The sequence below is a fragment of the Carcharodon carcharias genome, chromosome 35 (assembly GCF_017639515.1).
Source record: "Carcharodon carcharias isolate sCarCar2 chromosome 35, sCarCar2.pri, whole genome shotgun sequence".
NCBI lineage: Eukaryota > Metazoa > Chordata > Chondrichthyes > Lamniformes > Lamnidae > Carcharodon > Carcharodon carcharias.
In genome coordinates, this window is record NC_054501.1 from 2,717,879 (window position 1) to 2,740,764 (window position 22,886).

Consider the following 22,886-nt stretch of genomic DNA (forward strand, 5'->3'; position numbering starts at 1 on the left):
ATGGTGAAATACTGAGAGAGAGACACACACACACGATGGTGAAATACTGAGAGAGAGAGACACACACGATGGTGAAATACTGAGAGAGAGAGACACACGATGGTGAAATAGAGGTACAAGAAACAGACACAGATAGGAGAGGGAGAAATGAAGAGAGGGAGGGGGATGGGAAAAGGAGGAAGCGAGAGGAGAGAGAAAAGGGAGAGAGAGATAGATAGAGGAAGGAGAGCAAAAGGGAGGAAAGGGAGAAGGAAAAAAGATAGGGAGTCAGGCACACATGATGGTGATGGGGTGGGGGTGGGGGAGGAGGATGAGAGGGAGGACAGGGTAGGCGGAGGGGGTGCAGCACAGTCTCACCCTGAGTTGCTTGCACATGTTGCCTTGATGGAGAGAACGCGCAGCCGGTTCGCGGTGTCCCGCAGTGCCTGCAGACCCCTCTGGTCCGGGAGCTCGGTGCAAGCCATGGTCAGTGAGCTGTCCCAGTCAAATCCCTCTGTCTGGGTCTGTCTCTGTCTGTGTGCAGAGCAGTGGATCTCTGCAGCTCAGCCCTCTCCGCAATGCCAGACACTGACAGCAGCGGATGTGTCGTTCAGCCAGACTCCCAGTCACGCCACGAAACTCTTATTGGTTGAGACTTTTTAAACAGGAAAGGGTTCACGAATGGCTCTTTTTCACCTGATTTACACATTTCTCAATGTCCAGCCCTTGGGGCGACATCAGGAAGCAGGGACCGTCCGGTTTTATATACAAAAACAATATATATATATATATATACCTGGAGACAGGGACCCTGCCAGAGAATTTAACCTTCCACAAAAAGAGCTCCACGTTTTTATATATTTATTTTTTTGCCAATATCTTCCTCCCGCCCCCTCCCAACTTTGGAAGTGAGGGGGTTGCAAGTTATTGGAGACCCCCCCCCCCCCACTGTGTCAAGTCACAGCTCAGAGGGATACCTTTCGGCCCATTGCAGCCCTGGTAGCCCTTTGAAAGAGCTGCCACTTACACAGTTTCTCCCCCTCCCTCCCCAAATCCCAGCCCTTACCCACCCAACCCCCACCCCCACCCTCCTCCCCTTGGTTACAAAGTTTTCCCTCTTCACCCTCGGCACTGACCCTCCCACAGTGCAGCGTTCCCTCAGCACTGATCCTACGACAGTGCAGCGCTCCCTCGGCACTGACCCTCTGACAGTGCGGCACTCCCTCAGCACTGACCCTCTGACAGTGCGGCTCTCCCTCAGCACTGACCCTCCGACAGTGCGGTGCTCCCTCAGCACTGACCCTCTGACAGTGCGGTGCTCCCTCAGCACTGACCCTCTGACAGTGCGGCGCTCCCTCAGCACTGACCCTCCGACAGTGCGGCGCTCCCTCAGCACTGACCCTCCCACAGTGCGGCGCTCCCTCAGCACTGACCCTCCCACAGTGCGGCACTCCCTCAGCGCTGACCCTCTGACAGTGCGGCGCTCCCTCAGCACTGACCCTCCCACAGTGCGGCGCTCCCTCAGCGCTGACCCTCTGACAGTGCGGCGCTCCCTCAGCACTGACCCTCCCACAGTGCGGCGCTCCCTCAGCACTGACCCTCCCACAGTGCGGCGCTCCCTCTCTGACCCTGCTCTCCCCCGTCTCTCTTTTATTCCTTCAAACCCCTGCTCCCTGGAGCTCCCCGGTAAAACCCTATGCCAGCTGTTGACATTGACCTCAAAACCCAATCTATGGTCTCTCGTTGCCCCTTCCTGCTCTCTCCCTTGGATGGCAAAGTGCCTGCTTTTGGAGAGCTTGGCACTGCAGACAGCCTGACCGGTAAGATCATTAGGGATACAAGTCAGGCCAGGGCGGTGGGGAGTGGGATTCAGCCCCTTGAGCCTGCTCCCCCCATTCAATAAGACCGTGGCTGATCCGATTGTTCCTCAACTCCACTTCCCTGTCCGTCCCCCTCATAACCCTCGACTCCCCTCATCGATCAGAAATCTGTCTCACTCGGCCTTGAATATATTCAGTGACCCGGCCCCCACTGCTCTCAGGGGGAAGGGGGGGGGGAGAGAATTCCACAGACTGACCACCCTCTGAGAGAAGAAATTCTTCCTCATCTCCGTCTTCAATGGGAGACCCCTCATTCTGAAACTGTGCCCCCTCCCCTCGTTCTAGATGCCCCCCCACGAGGGGGAAACACCCCCTCAGCATCCACCTTGTCAAACCCCATCCCCTCAGAATCTGACATGTTTCAATAAGATCACCTCTCATTCTTCTAAACTCCAGTGGGTAGAGGCCCCAACCTGCTCAACCTTTCCCCATAAGACAAACCCCTTTCATTAGACCATGAGATATAGGAGCAGGAATAGGCCATTCAGCCCATCGAGTCTGCTCCGCCATTCAATGAGATCTACATTGGAGAGACCAAATACAGACTGGGTGACCCGCTTTGCAGAACACCTTCGGTCTGCCCAGACCTCCCTGTCGCTTGCCATTTCAACACTCCACCCTGCTCTCATGCCCACATGTCCGTCCTTGGCCTGCTGCATTGTTCCAGTGAAGCTCAACGCAAACTGGAGGAACAGCACCTCATCTTCCGACTAGCACTTTACAGCCTTCCGGGCTGAATATTATTGAGTTCAACAACGTCAGACCATGAACTCTCTCCTCCATCCCCAGCCCTTTTTAAACCCCCCTCCTTTTCAATATTCATTTTAATTTTAATTTTTTTATTCGCTTATCGTTATTTTGATTTATTTTCATTTTTATTCATTGTTTTATCCCCACCTGTGTTCCTATTTTTGATCTATTTTCCTACCACTGAGCCCTACCCCACATCCCAACCCCCACAAGGGCCATCACTCACTTGTTCATGTTGTTCTTTCCAGAGAGCTTACCCTTGTCTGGCTATTATCGCATTCTGTTTTCTGACCTTAATGCCACCATTATCACCTACTTTAGCCAGTATATCACTATCATTAACACCCCTTTGTCCTTTTGTCCATGGTACCATTGTCAGTCTCTCCTTTGTCTCCAGCTATCACTGGCCTTCTACCCAGCTCCAGCCGCTCCACCCCCACAACCCCGAGACAGTATACATTTCATCACATTTTTACTTCTCTTTAGCTCTCAAGAAGAGCCATGCAAACTTGAAACATTAACCCTGTCTCTCTCTCCACAGAGGCTGTCAGGCCTGCTGAGTTTTTCCAGCATTTTCTGTTTTTGTTTCAGATTTACAGCATCCCGCAGTATTTTGCTTTTCATAGAATCCCACAGAGCAGAAGAGGCCCTTCGGCCCATCGAGTCTGCACCGACATGTGAGAAACACCTGACCTACCTACCCTAATCCCACTGACCAGCACTTGGCCCATAGCCTTGAATGTTATGACGATGCCAAGTGCACATCCAGGTACTTTTTAAAGGATGTGAGGCAACCCGTCTCCACCACCCTCCCAGGCAGCGCATTCCAGACCCTCACCACCCTCTGGGTAAAAACGTTTTTCCTCACATCCCCCTAAACCTCCTGCCCCCTCACCTTGAACTTGTGCCCCCTCGTGACTGACCCTTCAACTAAGGGGAACAGCTGCTCCCTACCCACCCTGTCCGTGCCCCTCATAATCTTGTACACCTCGATCAGGGTCGCCCCTCAGTCTTCTCTGCTCCAACGAAAACAACCCAAGTCTATCCAAACCTCTCTTCATAACTTAAATGTTTCATCCCAGTTAACATCCTGGTGAATCTCCTCTGCACCCCCTCCAGTGTGACCACATCCTTCTATAATGTATCTTTTATCTTAATGTTTTAATAAAGTCACCTCTCATTCTTCTGAACTCCAATGAGTACAGAACCAACCTACTCAGCCTCTCCTCAAAATAAAATCCTTCCATACCTGGGATCAACCCAGTGAACCTTCTCTGGACTGCCGCCAATGTCAATATTTCTTTCCTCAGATAAGGGAACAAAAGCTGTTCACAGTATTCTAGGTGTGGTCTAACTAGTGCCTTGTAGATATTTAGCAAGTCTTCCCAATTTTTATACTCCACTTCCTTTTAAATAAAAACCAACATTCCATTCGCCTTCCCTATTACCTGTTGAACTTGTATGCTAGCTTTTTGTGGTTCATGCGCGAGGATCTCCAAATCCCTCTGTGCTGCAGCCATCTGCAGTCTTTCTCCATTTGAATAATATTCAGCTCCTCTATTCTTACTGCCAAAGTGCATAACCTCACATTTTCCCACATTATATTCCACCTGCCAAGTTTTTGCCCGCTCACTTAACCTGTCTATATCCCCCTGTAGACTTCTTGTGTCATTCTCACCACTTGCCTTCTCACCTATTTTTGTGTCATCCACAAACTTGGCGATAGTACATTCACTTCATCCCAGGAATCAGCCGAGTGAACCTTCTCTGAACGGCTTCCAATGCGAGTCTGTCCCTCCTTAAGTAAGGAGACCAGAACTGTCCACAGTGCCCCAGGAGCAGCCTCACCAACGCCCTGTCCAGTTGTAGCAAGACTTCCCCACTTTTATACTCCATCACCCCCCCCTCGCAATAAAGGACAATTTTCCATTTGCCGTCCCAATCACTCACTGCATCTGCGTACTAACTTCTTGGGTTGTAGCTTCCAAGACCCCAGCTTCCGATAATGAGGGGATGTTGGGGCGATGTTCCCCAAAGATGTACTGGGGAATCCCTCCTGGAGGTTCACAGGTAAGGGTTTGCACAGCAATTGTCCAGAAGTGCACCCCTCCTCTGGGCAATTGCCCTACGCTGGGGACCATCGGAAAATATGATCGGATAGTTCTGACTGGGTTACACCAGGGTAAAGTTAGGAGAATTAAAACCTCTTCTAACCTCTGGGTAACTATTACACAGACCCAGACCAATCCCCACCCCCCCCAACGGGACTCCCCCAACACTCCTGTCCCCCTTGGGGATTACCCCACCTCTGACGAACCACCCCCCGCACAGTATTTCCCCCCATGGGATTTTTTTAAAACTCATTCACGGGATGTGGGAGTCGCTGGCTGGGCCACCATTTATTGCCCATCCCTAACTGCCCCTTGAGAAGGTGGTGGGTGAGCCGCCTTCTTGAGCCGCTGCAGTCCCCATGTGGTGTAGGTACACCCACCGCGCTGTTAGGGAGGGACTTCCAGGATTTTGTCCCGTGTGGGGTAGGTACACCCACCGTGCTGTTAGGGAGGGAGTTCCAGGATTTTGTCCCGTATGGTGTAGGTACACCCACCGTGCTGTTAGGGAGGGACTTCCAGGATTTTGTCCCGTATGGTGTAGGTACACCCACCGTGCTGTTAGGGAGGGACTTCCAGGATTTTGTCCCGTGTGGGGTAGGTACACCCACCGTGCTGTTAGGGAGGGAGTTCCAGGATTTTGTCCCGTATGGTGTAGGTACACCCACCGTGCTGTTAGGGAGGGACTTCCAGGATTTTGTCCCGTGTGGGGTAGGTACACCCACCGTGCTGTTAGGGAGGGAGTTCCAGGATTTTGTCCCGTGTGGTGTAGGTACACCCATCGTGCTGTTAGGGAGGGAGTTCCAGGATTTTGACTCAGCGACAGTGAAGGAACGGCTGATATATTTCCAGGTCAGGATGGTGAGTGGCTCGGAGGGGAACTTGCAGGTGGTGGGGTTCCCCATGTGTCTGCTGCCCTTGTCCTTCTAGGTGGTAGAGGTGGTGGGTTTGGGCGGCGCTGTCGAAGGAACCTTGGCGAGTTGCTGCAGTGCATCTTGTAGATGGTACACACACTGCTGCCCCTGTGCATCGGTGGTGGAGGGAGTGAATGTTTGTGGATGGGGAGCCGATCAACTGGGGCTGCTTTGTTCTGGATGGTGTCGAGCTTCTTGAGTGTTGTGGGAGCTGCACTCATCCAGGCAAGTGGGGAGTATCCCATCACACTCCTGACTGGGGCCTTGTAGATGGTGGACAGGCTTTGGGGAGTCAGGAGGTGAGTTACTCTCCGCAGGATTCCCAGCCTCTGATCTGCTCTTGTAGCCACAGTGTTTATATGGCTGGGTCCAGTTCAGTTTCTGGTCAATGGTAACCCCCAGGATGTTGATAGTAGGGGATTCAGTGATGGTGATGCCATTGAATGTCAAGGGGCGATGGTTAGATTCTCTCTTGTTGGAGATGGTCATTACCTGGTACTTGTGTGGCGGGAATATTATTTGCCACTTGTCAGCCCCAAGCCTGGATATTGTCCAGGTCTTGCTGCATTTGGATATGGACTGCTTCAGTATCTGAGGAGTCGCGAATGGTGCTGAACATTGTGCAACCATCAGCGCACATCCCCACTTCTGACCTTATGATGGGAGGAAGGTCATCGATGAAGCAGCTGAAGATGGTTGGGCCGAGGACACTACCCTGACGAACTCCTGCAGTGATGTCCTGGAGCTGAGATGACTGAACCCCCAACAACCACAACCATCTTCCTTTGTGCTCGCTATGACCCCAACCAGCGGAGAGTTTCCCCCCTGATTCCCATTGACTCCAGTTTTGCTGGGGCTCCTTGATGCCACACTCGGTCAAATGCTGCCTCGATGTCAAGGGCAGTCACTCCCACCTCACCTCGGGAGCTCAGCTCTGTGGTCCATGTTTGAACCAAGGCTGGAATGAGGTCAGGAGCTGAGTGACCCTGGCGGAACCCAAACTGGGCATCAGTGAGCAGGATATTGCTAAGCAAGTGCTGCTTGATAGCACTGTTGATGACCCCCTTCCATCACTTTACTGATGATGGAGAGTAGACTGATGCGGCGGTAATTGGCCGGGTTGGATTTGTCCTGCTTTTTGTGTACAGGACATACCTGGGCAATTTTCCACATAGCCGGGTAGATGCCAGTGTTGTAGCTGTACTGGAACAGCTTGGCTAGGAGTGCGGCAAGTTCTGGAGCACAAGTCTTCAGTACAATTGCTGGAATATTGTCAGGGCCCATAGCCTTTGCACTATCCAGTGCCTTCAGCCGTTTCTTGATATCACGTAGAGTGAATTGAATTGGCTGAAGACTGGCAAATGTAATGCTGGGGACCTCCGGAGGAGACCGAATTGGATCATGCACTCGACACTTCTGGCTGAAGATTGTAGTAAATGCTTCAGCCTTATCTTTTGCACTGATGTGCTGGGCTCCTCCATCCTTGAGGATGGGGATATTTGTGGAGCCTCCTCCTCCAGTGATTTGTTTAATTGTCCACCACCATTCATGACTGGATGTTGCAGGACTGCAGAGCTTAGATCTGATCTGTTGGTTGTGGGATCGCTTAGCTCTGTCTATCACTTGCTGCTTATGCTGTTTGGCACACGAGTAGTCCTGAGTTTATAGCTTCACCAGGTTGACACCTCATTTTTAGGTATACCTGGTGCTGCTCCTGACATGCCCTCCTGCACTCTTCATTGAACCAGGGTTGATCCCCTGGCTTGATGGTAATGGTAGAGTGGGGGACATGCCGGGTCATGAGGCTACAGATTGTATTTGAGTACAATTCTGCTGCTGCTGCTGTCCCACAGCACCTCATGGATGCCCAATCTTGAGTTGCTAGATCTGTTTGAAATCTATCCCATTTAGCACGCTGGTAGTGCCACACAACACGATGGAGGGTATCCTCAATGTGAAGGTGGGACTATGTCTCCACAATGACTGTGCAGTGGTCACTCCTACCGATACTGTCATGGACAGATGCATCTGCAGCAGGCAGGTTGGTGAGGATGAGGTCAAGTATGTTTTTCCCTCTTGTTGGTTCCCTCACCGCCTGCTGCAGACCCAGTCTAGCAGCTATGTCCTTTAGGACTCGACCAGCTCGGTCAGTAGCGGTGCTACCGAGCCACTCTTGGTGATGGACATTGAAGTCCCCCCACCCAGAGTACATTCTGCACCCTTACCACCCTCAGTGCTTCCTCCAAGTGGTGTTCAACATGGAGGAAGCACTGATTCATCAGCTGAGGGAGGGCGGTACAGGGTGATCAGCAGGAGGTTTCCTTGCCCATGTTTGACCTGATGCCGAGACTTCATAGTGTCTGGAGTCGATGTTGAGGACTCCCAGGGCAACTCCCTCCTGACTGTATACCACTGTGCCCCCACCTCTGCTGGGTCTGTCCCGCTGGTGGGACAGGACATACCCAGGGATGGTGATGGTGGTGTCTGGGACATTATCTGTAAGGTATGACTCCGTGAGGATGACTTTGTCAGGTTGTTGCTTGACTAGTCTGTGAGTAAATGAACAATAGATACAACTGAATGGCTTGCTAGGCCATTTAAGGGTCAACCATATTACTGTGGGCTTGGAGCCACATGTAGGCCGGACTGGGTAAGGAAGGCAGATATCCTTCCCTAAAGGGACATTAATGAACCAGGTGGGTCTTTACAACAATTGACAATGGTTTCATGGTCACCATTAGACTTTTAATTCCAGATTGTTTTTATTGAATGTAAATTGCACCATTTCCCATGACAGGAATTGAACCTGGGTCCCCAGAGCATTCCCCTGGGTTACTAGTCTAGCAACAGTACCATGAGGCCATCACCTCCCCCACCAACAGGGGGCTCCATACCCGACACCACCACCTCCCCAACTCCAACAGGCCCGACTCTCACCCCCCCGACCTGACTGGACCACCCACCCCCAAGGTCCGATCAGACCCCCCCACACCCGCCCCCGATGTCCAACAACCACGCCCCCCCCACCCCCCACACCCCACACAGCCCCCTGAAATTCCAATTCCCTGACCCCTCCCCTCCTGTTATCCGACTCCCTCCACCCCCACCCACCTCTAAATTTCGAACCCACCCACTACCCCGAATGCCTGACCCTCTGATCGTCTGACCCTACCAACCACCTCCCCCACTGCGGCCGACTGACCCCCCGCCCCCCCCACCCCCACCAATGTCCGAACACCCCCATCCCCCCGAATGTCCAAACACCCCCAGCCCCGAATATCCAAACCTGACCCACCCCCGCTGAATGTCCGACACCTCCCCCACCCCCACCCCTCCACCCCCTGGAACCGCCCTTGACCCCTCTGGAACTTCTCTCTCTCTCTCCAACACTGTGATATTCTCCATGTCAACATACCCTCTCAAGGGGCAGTTAGGAGTGCTGGCAGCGATACCCCCATCAGTGAAAGAATTAAAAAAGATACTGCCCCCTCCCTCCTCCTTTTCTTTCCAGAACACCTTCCGTTGGAGAATATTTAGTCCCCAGACCTGCCGTTCTTTGACCTAGGTCTCCATTATTGCTACAACATTATACTTTCACAAGACGATCATTGTCTGCAATTCGCCAATCTTACTTAGCAAGGTCCTCAAATTTACAATCGTCCATGCTAAACCTGAGTTCAACTTTATTACTTTCCCTCTTACCCTCACCCCACCTAACACCTTACCATTTCCTCCCCTGGTGCTAACTGTCTCCCCCGCTTCTCCGTACACCTTGCTTTTCCTCTCTGACATTAACCCCTTGGCTCCCTTCCCCTGCCAAGTTTGGCTCAAACCCTCCCCCCTACCCCCCCAGCTGCACTAACAAATCATCCCGCATCCCAACTATATCCGGGGGGGTGGGGGGGCGGGTGGGGGGGGGAGCAACCTGTCCGGCTTGCACAGGTCCCACCTCCCCCCTGAACTGGCTCCAGAGGCCCATGGATCTAAAACCCTTCCTCTGCTGGGGTTGTTACGTCGTGGCAGGTGATGTGCGCCGGGCGGACACAACCCACGAGGGAAACCTGGTTGCGCTATCACAACAGTTTTGCAATTTGTATTTATTACGAGAGGTGTGCACTGAATTCAGAAGCTAATAAGTCCAACCAAGGCCTTTAGAGATTGTCAAAAGTTAATTTCAAATATTTATTAACAAAATAAAAGATGTAAGACTACAATTTACTATGATAATAATTCCTAAACTTCCTACTTACCCCGATTCCCAGTTACACTACCTTTAAGGCAATTGTCCAAAAATGGATTTTAGATTTGAAACAGACTCAGCAAGTTAACACAAAACCCTGGACAGTGGAATTCCAAATGGCTCTTCTCCAGCTTCCATATAGTGAGACTTATGCACAAAAGCTGGAGGGTTCATTAAGAGGATCTCACACACTCCCGTTAGATCTTACATGGACTTCTGACCTTTCATCCTTCTTTATATATGTTTCTCTCTTTTTAATATGCAAACTCTATGGCTCCATAAGTCTTTGAAACTGTATCTTCCTCATAACATAAAAACTTTCGTGGTGCTAATATTGCCAGTAACCTTTGGGGAAAATGAACTCATTCCTTAGCCTTGCCTATCTGGCTGGTTGTAAACAGACCAAGATCCATTTGAAATTCAAACACCCCTTCATTTGTCTAAAAAGGCAAATTCCCTTCTCACTTTGCACACTAAGCCAGCATCTATGTTTACTCATTAGCATGTTAAGCACCGAGTTTCCTTTGACAATTTAATGCTTGCAGCCTGCTTGGCTACAGAATGTAATTAAATCTCACAGGCAGACCCAACTATACTTACCCCCGTAAACCTACTTCACAATAAACCACAAATATAGTAAGAAAAAATGGTTGTTTCATGACAGGTTGCTGTCGGTTGCAGAACGTTTCTGTTAAGGAAGTTTTCGTAGACTTCTGTATGTGAACAGCAAGTCTTTATTAACTACTTGTAACTATATACAGTTATACAATAAAGGGTACAGTGTGAGAATGGATTTTTTTTTAGTATTTTGGGGAATATTGTGCTATTCTGTAAAGGAGGCTGTGTGTGTGTGTGTGTGCGTACGCGTGTGTATGTGTGTGTGTGTGTGCGCACATGTGTGTGCGTATATGTGTGCATGTGTGTGCATGTATGTGATTTAATTAAGCTGGGCATGATTTTGATAAGAGTCAGGATATCTGGGGGCTTTAGAAACATGAAAAGGACAGAGGTGTTTACTTTGATATCAAAACCAGCGTTTTCAAACTACTCTGTAAAAATGTTATTATTTTATGTACTCACCAGTCCATTACTTTCCAGCTCATGGATCTTGGCCAGGAAGCAGTGAAAGTGCAGGTTGATGCTCTTGAGGTGGCTGAGGTTGGGTCCCAGGTCAGTTTGTTTGAATGTCAAAAGGGAGTCAGAAGTACCAAGAAACAGGTTTGCATCTTGCAGAAGTTCCATAGGTAAACAACGGTAGGGATGTTATATTTTATTGACCCAAAAGCAAAGACAAGATGGAAACATGAAAGGTCGTATATTTGGAAGGGTGTGAGTTTCAAAGAGGTGTGAGAACAATGGAATGGAGATGAAAGAGGAAAAAGGCATGTTGGAGTTACTGTGGATAGACGCCTATAGCTGTTGAGCTAGAGATGGATGAAGATAGCTGGAGCTGTTTGAGCTGTTGAGATGACTGGGAGTGCTGGGCTGGAGGAGGATGCAGTTTGAATCATCCATCGAGTCAAGCCAGTAAGGTCTTGGGCTGCAGTGAGTGGGTTTATTCTGAAATGGATTCCACCGCAGAGTGGAAGAGGGTAAAGGTCATGTGGAACACCTTTTATTGAAGCTACAGCAGTTTGCCTTGTGTAATATTACTGGATTTTATAGTTAAACATCTCTCAGGGATTGTTGCCTGGAAGGTGTTTACCTGTGGGTTTGAACATATGTTGTAAGACTTCAATTGTGCGACTGGAACACTGAGTGCTTCAGCTTGCTTTTATTTTTGTCAATAAAACTTTTCCTTTGGTCGCCACACAATCGGAAGGATGCGACTGCACTGGAGAGGGTGCAGAGGAGATTCACCAGGACGTCGCATGGGCTCGAGCATTTCAGCTATGAAGAGAGACTGGATGGGCTGGGGTGGTTTTCCTTAGAGCAGAGAAGGCTGAGGTTTAGCGGGGGGGGGGTGGGGGGGTGGAGGTGGTGGGTTGGGGGGGAACTGATAGAGGTGTGCAAAATTATGAGGGGCATAGCTGGGGTAGATAGGAAGGAACTTTTCCCCTAAGCGGAGGTGTCAGTAACCAGGGGGCATTGATTTAAGGGAAGGGGCAGGAGGTTTAGAGGGGGATTTGAGGAAAGTTTTTTCACCCAGAGGGTGGGGGGAATCTGGAACACACTGCCCGAGGTTGGGGGTGGGGGTGGGGGGGGTTGCGGTTGTGGGGTGGTGGTGGGGTAGAGGCAGAAACCCTCACAACATTTGAGAAGTATTTAGATGAGCACTTGAAACGCTATAGCAAACAGGGCCAAAAGCTGGAAAATGGGATTAGAATAGATTGGTGCTTGATGACCGGCATGGACAGGATGGGCTGAAGGCTGTGCTGTATAACTCCATGACTTTTTTAGTTTAGTTACTGGACCACTTCCTGCTCCTCGGTTTAAGAGTGCAAATAAAAGGGTCTGGCCTGTGGGCCAGGTTCCCCTCTGGGACATGCGTTCTGCATTGACTAACATTGGCTGCGGTTATAACAATAGCTATCTCTATCCGAGGTCTTAACATGGTCTCTGGCCAACACCGTCCTAATCCCTGGATCCAGGTCATGTGCCTTCTTACATGGCTAACTGGGTGGTACTGTACTCAGTCCCACATTAACCCTGTACCTACCAGACCTACTTTATCCTCCTGCACCCTCTCTCCCAGCTAGGCATTCAGCTACTCTATCCTCCTACTTTCATTTATTGGTCGTTCATGGGATGTCAATGGTAACCCTCACCTCACCCACCAGGATATTGATAGTGGTGGATTCAGTGATAATCCCCCAGCAATACCATTAACGTCAAGGGGCGATGGTTAGATTCTCTCTTGTTGGAGATGGTCATTGCCTGGCACTTGTGTGGGGTGAATGTTACTTGCCACTTGTCAGCCCCAAGCCTGGATATTGTCCAGGTCTTGCTGCATTTGGACATGGACTGCTTCAGTATCTGAGGAGTCGCTTTCTAATTGGAAACTGAAAAGTAAAAGAATAATTGAATGACAGATGTGAAGGCATCAAAGTACAGCTTGATCTCATCCTCACCCGACGTCCACACAAGGGTCACTGGACAGGGTGCCGAACATCGTGCAACCATCAGTGAACATCCCCACTTCTGACCTTATGATGGGAGGAAGGTCATTGATGAAGCAGCTGAAGATGGTTGGGCCGAGGACACTACCCTGAGGAACTCCTGCAGTGATGTCCTGGAGCTGAGATGACCGACCTCCAACAACCACAACCATCTTCCTTTGTGCTCGGTATGACTCCAACCAGCGGAGAGTTTCCCCCCTGATTCCCATTGACTCCAGTTTTGCTGGGGCTCCTTGATGTCACACTCGGTCAAATGCTGCCTCGATGTCAAGGGCAGTCACTCTCACCTCACCTCGGGAGCTCAGCTCTTTGTCCATGTTTGAACCAAGGCTGTAGTGAGGTCAGGAGCTGAGTGGCCCTGGCGGAAGTTAACTCGGCCTTGAATATATTCAGTGACCCGGCCCCCGCTGCTCTCTGTTGGGGGTGGGGGAGACAATTCCACAGACTGACCACCCTCTGAGAGAAGAAATTCCTCCTCATCTCCGTCTTCAATGGGAGACCCTTCATTCTGAAACTGTGCCCCCCCTCCCCTCATTCTAGATTCCCCCTCACAAGGGGGAAACATCCCCTCAGCATCCACCCTGTCAAACCCCCTCCCCCCTCAGAATCTGACATGTTTCAATAAGATCACCTCTCATTCTTCTAAACTCCAATGGGTAGAGGCCCCAACCTGCTCAACCTTTCCCCATAAGATAACTAGGGGGTGAGGGGGAGATGAGGGATGGGGGGGGTCCTGTGTTAATAACTAGTGGCCATGGTCCATGTAGTTACCAATAACATAGGTAGAAAGAGGGATGAAACCAGGGTAAAAATTAGCAACCAGAACCTCAAAGGCAGTAATCTCTGGATTACTCTGGATACCAGGCCCTAGTGAGTATAGAATTATACATAGAATATTTCCATTAACCAGAAACTGAACTGGACCCAGCCATATAAATACTGTGGCTACAAGAGCAGGTCAGAGGCTGGGAATCCTGTGGAGAGTAACTCACCTCCTGACTCCCCAAAGCCTGTCCACCATCTACAAGGCACAAGTCAGGAGTGTGATGGGATACTCCCCACTTGCCTGGATGAGTGCAGCTCCCACAACACTCAAGAAGCTCGACACCATCCAGGACAAAGCAGCCCCGCTTGATCGGCACCCCATCCACAAACATTCACTCCTTCCACCACCGACGCACAGGGGCAGCAGTGTGTGTACCATCTACAAGATGCACTGCAGCAACTCGCCAAGTCTCCTTCGACAGCGCCGCCCAAACCCACCACCTCTACCACCTAGAAGGACAAGGGCAGCAGACACATGGGGAACACCACCACCTGCAAGTTCCCCTCCGAGCCACTCACCATCCCGACTTGGAAATATATCGGCCGTTCCTTCACTGTCGCTGGGTCAAAATCCTGGAACTCCCTCCCTAACAGCACGGTGGGTGTACCTACACCACACAGGACAAAATCCTGGAACTCCCTCCCTAACAGCACAGTGGGTGTACCTACACCACACGGGACAAAATCCTGGAACTCCCTCCCTAACAGCACAGTGGGTGTACCTACACCACACGGGACAAAATCCTGGAACTCCCTCCCTAACAGCACGGTGGGTGTACCTACACCACACGGGGACTGCAGCGGTTCAAGAAGGCGGCTCACCCCCACCTTCTCAAGGGGGCGATTAGAGACGGGGCAATAAATGCCGGGCTCGGCCAGCGACCCCCCCACACCCCATGAACGGATAAATAAAGAAAAAGCAATTTTTGACCTAAAAGGTAGTCAAGGGTCGTGGGAGGCAAGCAGAAAAGTAGAGCTGAGGCCACGATCAGGTTGAGGGGCTGAATGGCCACCGGCTGCTGTTATTTCTTACGATCGTTTTACCACCCTTAGGGTGCTCTGTAGTTTTTCAGTGACATCGTTCACCCTGACCCCAGAGGGAAGCAGCATCCTGCCCCGGGTTCATGTCTGTGACCTCGAAAACCCCTGTCAGTTCCCCTGACCGTAGAATCTCCTCTCATTATCATTCTTCCAGTCTCCTTCATATACCCACCCCCCCAACATGTAGGCCAGACCTCCAGAAATGCTCTACCCGCTTAGCTCTGAGCCCAGCGGGTGCCTCACAGTGACGCTGGCTGCTGACGATGCCCCAAGACCTGGAGCTCAAGCTCCCCCGACTGATGTCACTTCCTGCAGAAGGCTAGCTGTCCAGGGCACAGCACGCGTCCTGGAGTTCCCACGTGGCACTGGATGCGCACTCTGCAGGGCTGAAGTGCGCCACCGTGCTTCTGTTCCATTCCCAAATTAACCAAATGAAAGCTGAGACTTAAAAAGAAAAACACCTACCAAGCCCCTGGAGCTAAAAAAAAGGACTAAGTACCCCCCCCCCCCATCTTTCCCCCTCCGCCCCAAATTCCCACTTGCACCAAATTTTCCCGATTTTTAGCTCTCCATTAACGATGCAGTCGGTGCTCCGATCGCTCAGCGCTCCACACCCGTTCTTGCAGCTCGGATTACAGGATAGGGGTTCTCCGCACCACCGGACGACCTGGTCACTATCACACGGCTGCTGGTGGGCTCTTGCTGTGTGTGATTTGGCCACCGCTTTGCAACGGAGCCTGCACATCAGAAAAAGAAACCCTTGGGGGTCTGAGGGTCTCAATCCCTTCACAGAATCACAGAGTCAGAGTGCAGAAGAGGGCCTTCGGCCCATCGAGTCTGCACCGACACCGTGAGAGACACATGACCTACCTACCCTAACCCCATTGACCAGCACTTGGCCCCTAGCCTTGAATGTTATGACGATGCCAAGTGCACATCCAGGTACTTTTTAAAGGGTGTGAGCAACCCGCCTCCCCCGCCCTCCCAGGCAGCGCATTCCAGACCCTCACCACCCTCTGGGTAAAACAGTTTTTCCTCACATCCCCCCTAAACCTCCTGCCCCCTCACCTTGAACTTATGCCCCCTCGTGACTGACCCCTCAACTAAGGGGGCACAGCTGCTCCCTACCCACCCTGTCCGTGGCCCTCATAACCTTGCCCACCTCGATCAGGGTCGCCCCTCAGTCTTCTCTGCTCCAACGAAAACAACCCAAGTCAATCCAACCTCTCTTCATAACTTAAATGTTCCATCCCAGGCAACATCCTGGTGAATCTCCTCTGCACCCCCTCCAGTGCGACCACATCCTTCCTATAATGTGGCGACCAGAACTGCACACAGTGCTCCAGTTGTGGCCTCACCAAGGTTCTATACAACTCCAACATGACCTCCCCACTTTTGTAATCTGTGCCTCGATTGATAAAGGCAAGTGTCCCATTTGCCTTTGTCACCAACATAGAATGTTTACATATATCTCTAAAACCCAGATGTGGGTAATATAGGATAGGCCAGGATTATAGGCAGCACACTCAGCCGCCTGTTGCTGAGTCTGATTTCCCATTTGGCCAGGCCCAGGGTTTAACCCAGAGTGGATAATTACGGACCCTGTTACAATCCGACTATTTCCCTGTCGGATTCTGAAGTGACCATGAATGAACAGCCTGTAATTTACCCTGGAAGAAGCTGTGCTGTAATTACACAGGGAAACCACAAGGGGGCGAACACGCCCCACTCCAGTAATGTGTGACAAAGGGGTTCCATTGCCTCCCTCTATCTCCCCATCTATTGATACCCCCTTCTTACTCTATCACTCTGTGTATCAGCCAATCTCACTTTATCTATCTCTGTCCCTATCAGTGCCTCTCGATCTATCACTGTCCCTCTTTCACTTTCTCTATCTGTCTATCTACCACGGTCCATATCTGTCTATCTATCACTGTCCCTATCTGTCTATCTATCACTGACCCTATCTGTCTATCTATCACTGACCCTAGCTATCTATCTATCACTGTCCATATCTGTCTATCACTGACCCTAGCTGTCTATCCATCACTGTCCCTATCTGTCTATCACTGACCCTATTTGGCTATCTATCACTGTCCCTATCTATCTATCTATCACTGTCTCTGTCTGTCTATCTATCAATATCTCTCTTTATCTGTCAATCTATCACTGTCCCCATCTGTCTATCTATCACTGTCCCTATCTGTCCATCTATCACTGTCTCTGTCTGCCTATCACTGATCCTATCTGTCTATCTATCACTGTCGCAATCTGTCTATCTATCACTGACCCTATCTGTCTATCTATCACTGTCCCCATCTGTCTATCTATCACTGTCCCTATCTGTCTATCTATGACTGTCGCAATCTATCTATCACTGTCCTTATCTGTCTATCTATCAATGTCGCAATCTGTCTATCTATCACTGACCCTATCTGTCTATCTATCACTGACCATTTCTGTGTATCTATCACCGTCCCCATCTGTCTATCTAACACTGACTCTATCTGTCAATCTTTCACTGTTCCTATCTGTCTATCTATCATTGACCTTATCTGTCCATCTATCATGTCCCTATCTGTCTATCACTGACCCTATCTGTCTATCTATCATTGACCTTATCTGTCCATCTATCATGTCCCTGTCTATCACTGACCCTATCTGTCTATCACTGACCCTATCTGTCAATCTATCACTGACCCTATCTGTCTTTCTATCACTATCCCTATCTGCCTATCACTGTCCCTATCTGTCTATCTACCACTGTCCCTATCTGTCTATTACTGTTCCTATCTGTCTATCTATCACTATCCCTATCTGTCTATCTATCACTGTTTCTATCTATCTCTCACTGTCTCTGTCTGTCTATCTCTCACTGTTCCTATCTGTCTATCTATCAATATCTCTCTTTATCTTTCTATTAATGACCCTATCTGTCTATCTATCACTGTCTCTGTCTGTCTATTACTGTTCCTATCTGTCTATCTATCACTATCCCTATCTGTCTATCTATCAATATCTCTCTTTTTCTGTCTATCACTGACCCTATCTGTCAATCTATCACAGACCCTATCTGCCTATCTATCACTGTTCCTATCTGCCTATCTATCACTGTCGCAAACTGTCAATCTATCACAGTCCCTATCTGTCTATCTATCACTGACCCTATCTATCTATCTATGACTGTCGCAATCTGTGTATCTATCACTGTCCCTATCTGTCTATCTATGACTGTCACAATCTGTCTATCTATCACTGTCCTTATCTGTCTATTACTGTCGCAATCTGTCTATCTATCAATATCTCTCTTTATCTGTCTATCTATCACTGAGCCTATCTGTGTTTCTATCACTGTCCGTATCTGTCGATCTAATACTGTCTCTGTCTATCTATCTCTCACTCTCTCTTTCTGTCTATCTCTCACTGTTCCTATCTGTCTATCTATCACTGTCTCTTTCTGTCTATCTATAAATATCTCTCTTTATCTGTCTATAACTGACCCTATCTGACTATCTATCACTATCCCTATCTGCCTATCACTGGCCCTATCTGTCTATCAATATCTCTCTTTATCTGTCTATCAATCACTGATCCTATCTGTGTATCTATTACTGTCCGTATCTGTCGATCTTTCACTGTCTCTCTCTGTCAATTACTGTTACTATCTGTCTACCTATCACTATCCCTATCTGCCTATCTATCAATATCTCTCTTTATCTGTCTAGCAATCACTGACCCTAACTGTGTATCTATCACTGTCCGTATCTGTCGATCTATCACTGACGCTATCTATCTATCACTATCCCTATCTGTCGATCTATCACTGACGCTATCTGTCTATCTATCACTGTCCCTATCTGTCAATCTATCACTGACCCTATATGTCTATCACTGTCCCTATCTGTCTATCTATCACTGACCCTATCTGTCTATCACTTTCGCAATCTGTCTATCTATCACTGTCCCCATCTGTCTATCACTATCCCTATCTGTCTATCTATCACTGTCTCTGTCTGTCTTTTACTGTTCCTATCTGTCTATTTATCACTATCCCTATCTGTCTATCTATCAATATCTCTCTTTTTCTGTCGATCTATTACTGACCCTATCTGTCTATCTATCACAGACCCTATCTGCCTATCTATCAATGTCTCTTTCTGTCTATCTCTCACTGTTCCTACCTGTCTATCTATCACTGACCCTATCTGTCTCTCTATCAGTATCCCTATCTGCATATCTATCACTGACCCTATCTGTCTATCTGTCACGGATCCTATCTGTCTATCTATTACTGTCTCTGTCTGTCTATCGATCAATACCTTTCTTTATCTGTCTATCTATCACTGTTCCTATCTGTCTATCTATCACTGACCCTATCTGTCTATCTATCACTGTCTCTGTCTGTCTATCACTGATCCTATCTGTATATATATTACTGTCGCAATCTGTCTATCTATCACTGTCCCTATCTGTCTATCTATCACTGAACCTATCTGTCTATCTATCAGTGTCGCAATCTGTGTATCTATCACTGTCCCTATCTGTCTATCTATGACTGTCGCAATCTATCTATCTATCAGTGTCCTTATCTGTCTATCTATCAATGTCGCAATCTGTCTATCTATCACCGACCCTATCTGTCTATCTATCACTGACCATTTCTGTGTATCTATCACTGTCCCTATCTGTCTATCTAAAACTGACTCTATCTGTCAATCTTTCACTGTTCCTATCTGTCTATCTATCACTGACCCTATCTGTCTATCTATCACTGACCCTATCTGTCTATCACTGACCCTATCTGTCAATCTATCACTGACCCTATCTGTCTTTCTATCACTATCCCTATCTGCCTATCACTGTCCCTATCTGTCTATCTATCACTGTCCCCATCTGTCTATTACTGTTCCTATCTGTCTATCTATCACTATCCCTATCTGTCTATCTATCACTGTTTCTATCTATCTCTCACTGTCTCTGTCTGTCTATCTCTCACTGTTCCTATGTCTATCTATCAATATCTCTCTTTATCTTTCTATCTATCAATGACCCTATCTGTCTATCTATCACTGTCTCTGTCTGTCTATTACTGTTCCTATCTGTCTATCTATCACTATCCCTATCTGTCTATCTATCAATATCTCTCTTTTTCTGTCTATCACTGACCCTATCTGTCTATCTATCACAGACCCTATCTGCCTATCTATCACTGTTCCTATCTGTCTATCACTGTCCCTATCTGTCTATCTATCACTGACCCTATCTGTCTATCACTGACCCTATCTGTCTATCTATCACTGACCTTATCTGTCTATCTATCACTGTCCCTATCTGTCTATCTATCACTTTCGCAATCTGTCTATCTATCACTGTCCCCATCTGTCTATCTATCACTATCCCTATCTGTCTATCTATCACTGTCTCTGTCTGTCTATTACTGTTCCTATCTGTCTATCTATTACTATCCCTATCTGTCTATCTATCAATATCTCTCTTTTTCTGTCTATCTATTACTGACCCTATCTGTCTATCTATCACAGACCCTATCTGCCTATCTATCACTGTCTCTTTCTGTCTATCTCTCACTGTTCCTACCTGTCTATCTATCACTGACCCTATCTGTCTCTCTATCAGTATCCCTATCTGCATATCTATCACTGACCCTATCTGTCTATCTGTCACGGATCCTATCTGTCTATCTATTACTGTCTCTGTCTGTCTATCGATCAATACCATTCTTTATCTGTCTATCTATCACTGTTACTATCTGTCTATCTATCACTGACCCTATCTGTCTATCTATCACTGTCTCTGTCTGTCTATCACTGATCCTATCTGTCTATCTATCACTGTCGCAATCTGTCTATCTATCACTGTCCCTATCTGTCCATCACTGAACCTATCTGTCTATCTATCAGTGTCGCAATCTGTGTATCTATCACTGTCCCTATCTGTCCATCTATGACTGTCGCAATCTGTCTATCTATCACTGTCTTTATCTGTCTATCTATCACTGACCCTATCTGTCTATCTATCACTGACCTTATCTGTCCATCTATCATGTCCCTATCTGTCTATCACTGACCCTATCTGTCAATCTATCACTGACCCTATCTGTCTAGCTATCACTGACCCTATCTGTCTATCACTGACCCTATCTGTCAATCTATCACTGACCCTATCTGTCTATCTATCACTGTCTCTGTCTGTCTATTACTGTTCCTATCTGTCTATCTATTACTATCCCTATCTGTCTATCTATCAATATCTCTCTTTTTCTGTCTATCTGTTACTGACCCTAACTGTCTATCTATCACAGACCCTATCTGCCTATCTATCACTGTCTCTTTCTGTCTATCTCTCACTGTTCCTACCTGTCTATCTATCACTGACCCTATCTGTCTCTCTATCAGTATCCCTATCTGCATATCTATCACTGACCCTATCTGTCTATCTGTCACGGATCCTATCTGTCTATCTATTACTGTCTCTGTCTGTCTATCGATCAATACCTTTCTTTATCTGTCTATCTATCAATATCTCTCTTTTTCTGTCTATCACTGACCCTATCTGTCAATCTATCACTGACCCTATCTGTCTATCTATCACTGACCCTATCTGTCTATCACTGACCCTATCTGTCAATCTATCACTGACCCTATCTGTCTTTCTATCACTATCCCTATCTGCCTATCACTGTCCCTATCTGTCTATCTATCACTGTCCCTATCTGTCTATTACTGTTCCTATCTGTCTATCTATCATTATCCCTATCTGTCTATCTATCACTGTTTCTATCTATTTCTCACTGTCTCTGTCTGTCTATCTCTCACTGTTCCTATCTGTCTATCTATCAATATCTCTCTTTATCTTTCTATCTATCAGTGACCCTATGTGTCTATCTATCACTGTCTCTGTCTGTCTATTACTGTTCCTATCTGTCTATCTATCACTATCCCTATCTGTCTATCTATCAATATCTCTCTTTTTCTGTCTATCACTGACCCTATCTGTCTATCTATCACAGACCCTATCTGCCTATCTACCACTGTTCCTATCTGCCTATCTATCACTGTCGCAAACTGTCAATCTATCACAGTCCCTATCTGTCTATCTATCACTGACCCTATCTATCTATCTATGACTGTCGCAATCTGTGTATCTATCACTGTCCCTATTTGTCTATCTATCACGGTCGCAACCTATCTATCTATCACTGTCCCTATCTGCCTATCTATCACTATGCCTGTCGGTCTATCTATCACTGACCCTATCTGTCTATCACTGACCCTATCTGTCTATCTATCACTGACCTTATCTGTCTATCTATCACTGTCCCTATCTGTCTATCTATCACTTTCGCAATCTGTCTATCTATCTCTGTCCCCATCTGTCTATCTATCACTATCCCTATCTGTCTATCTATCACTGTCTCTGTCTGTCTATCACTGTCCCCATCTGTCTATCTATCACTATCCCTATCTGTCTATCTATCACTGTCTCTGTCTGTCTATTACTGTTCCTATCTGTCTATCTATTACTATCCCTATCTGTCTATCTATCAATATCTCTCTTTTTCTGTCTATCTATTACTGACCCTATCTGTCTATCTATCACAGACCCTATCTGCCTATCTATCACTGTCTCTTTCTGTCTATCTCTCACTGTTCCTACCTGTCTATCTATCACTGACCCTATCTGTCTCTCTATCAGTATCCCTATCTGCATATCTATCACTGACCCTATCTATCTATCTCTGACCCTAACTGTCTATCTATCACTGTCCCTATCTGTCTATTACAGTTCCTATCTGTCTATCTATCACTATCCCTATTTGTCTTTCTATCACTGTATCTGTCTATCTCTCACTGTCTCTGTCTGTCTATCTCTCACTGTTCCTATCTGTCAATCTATCAATATCTCTCTTTATCTGTCTATCTATCACTGGCCCTATCTCTCTATCTATCACTGTCGCAATCTGTGTATCTATCACTGTCCCTATCTGTCTATCTATCACTGTCGCAACCTAT

At 48.0% G+C, this 22,886-nt stretch overlaps 1 protein-coding gene across 1 annotated transcript in view; it reads right to left on the minus strand.

Moving 5' to 3' along the window:
* The window catches only part of LOC121272757 (transketolase-like protein 1), a 26,440-nt gene extending 15,327 nt beyond the window's left edge, over positions 1-11,113 (minus strand). The window contains exon 1 of the mRNA XM_041179538.1: positions 10,952-11,113. Within this exon, the coding sequence (XP_041035472.1) occupies positions 10,952-11,113 (162 nt within the window). The remainder of the gene's footprint in view (positions 1-10,951) is intronic.
* Positions 11,114-22,886: the final 11,773 nt, after the last annotated feature.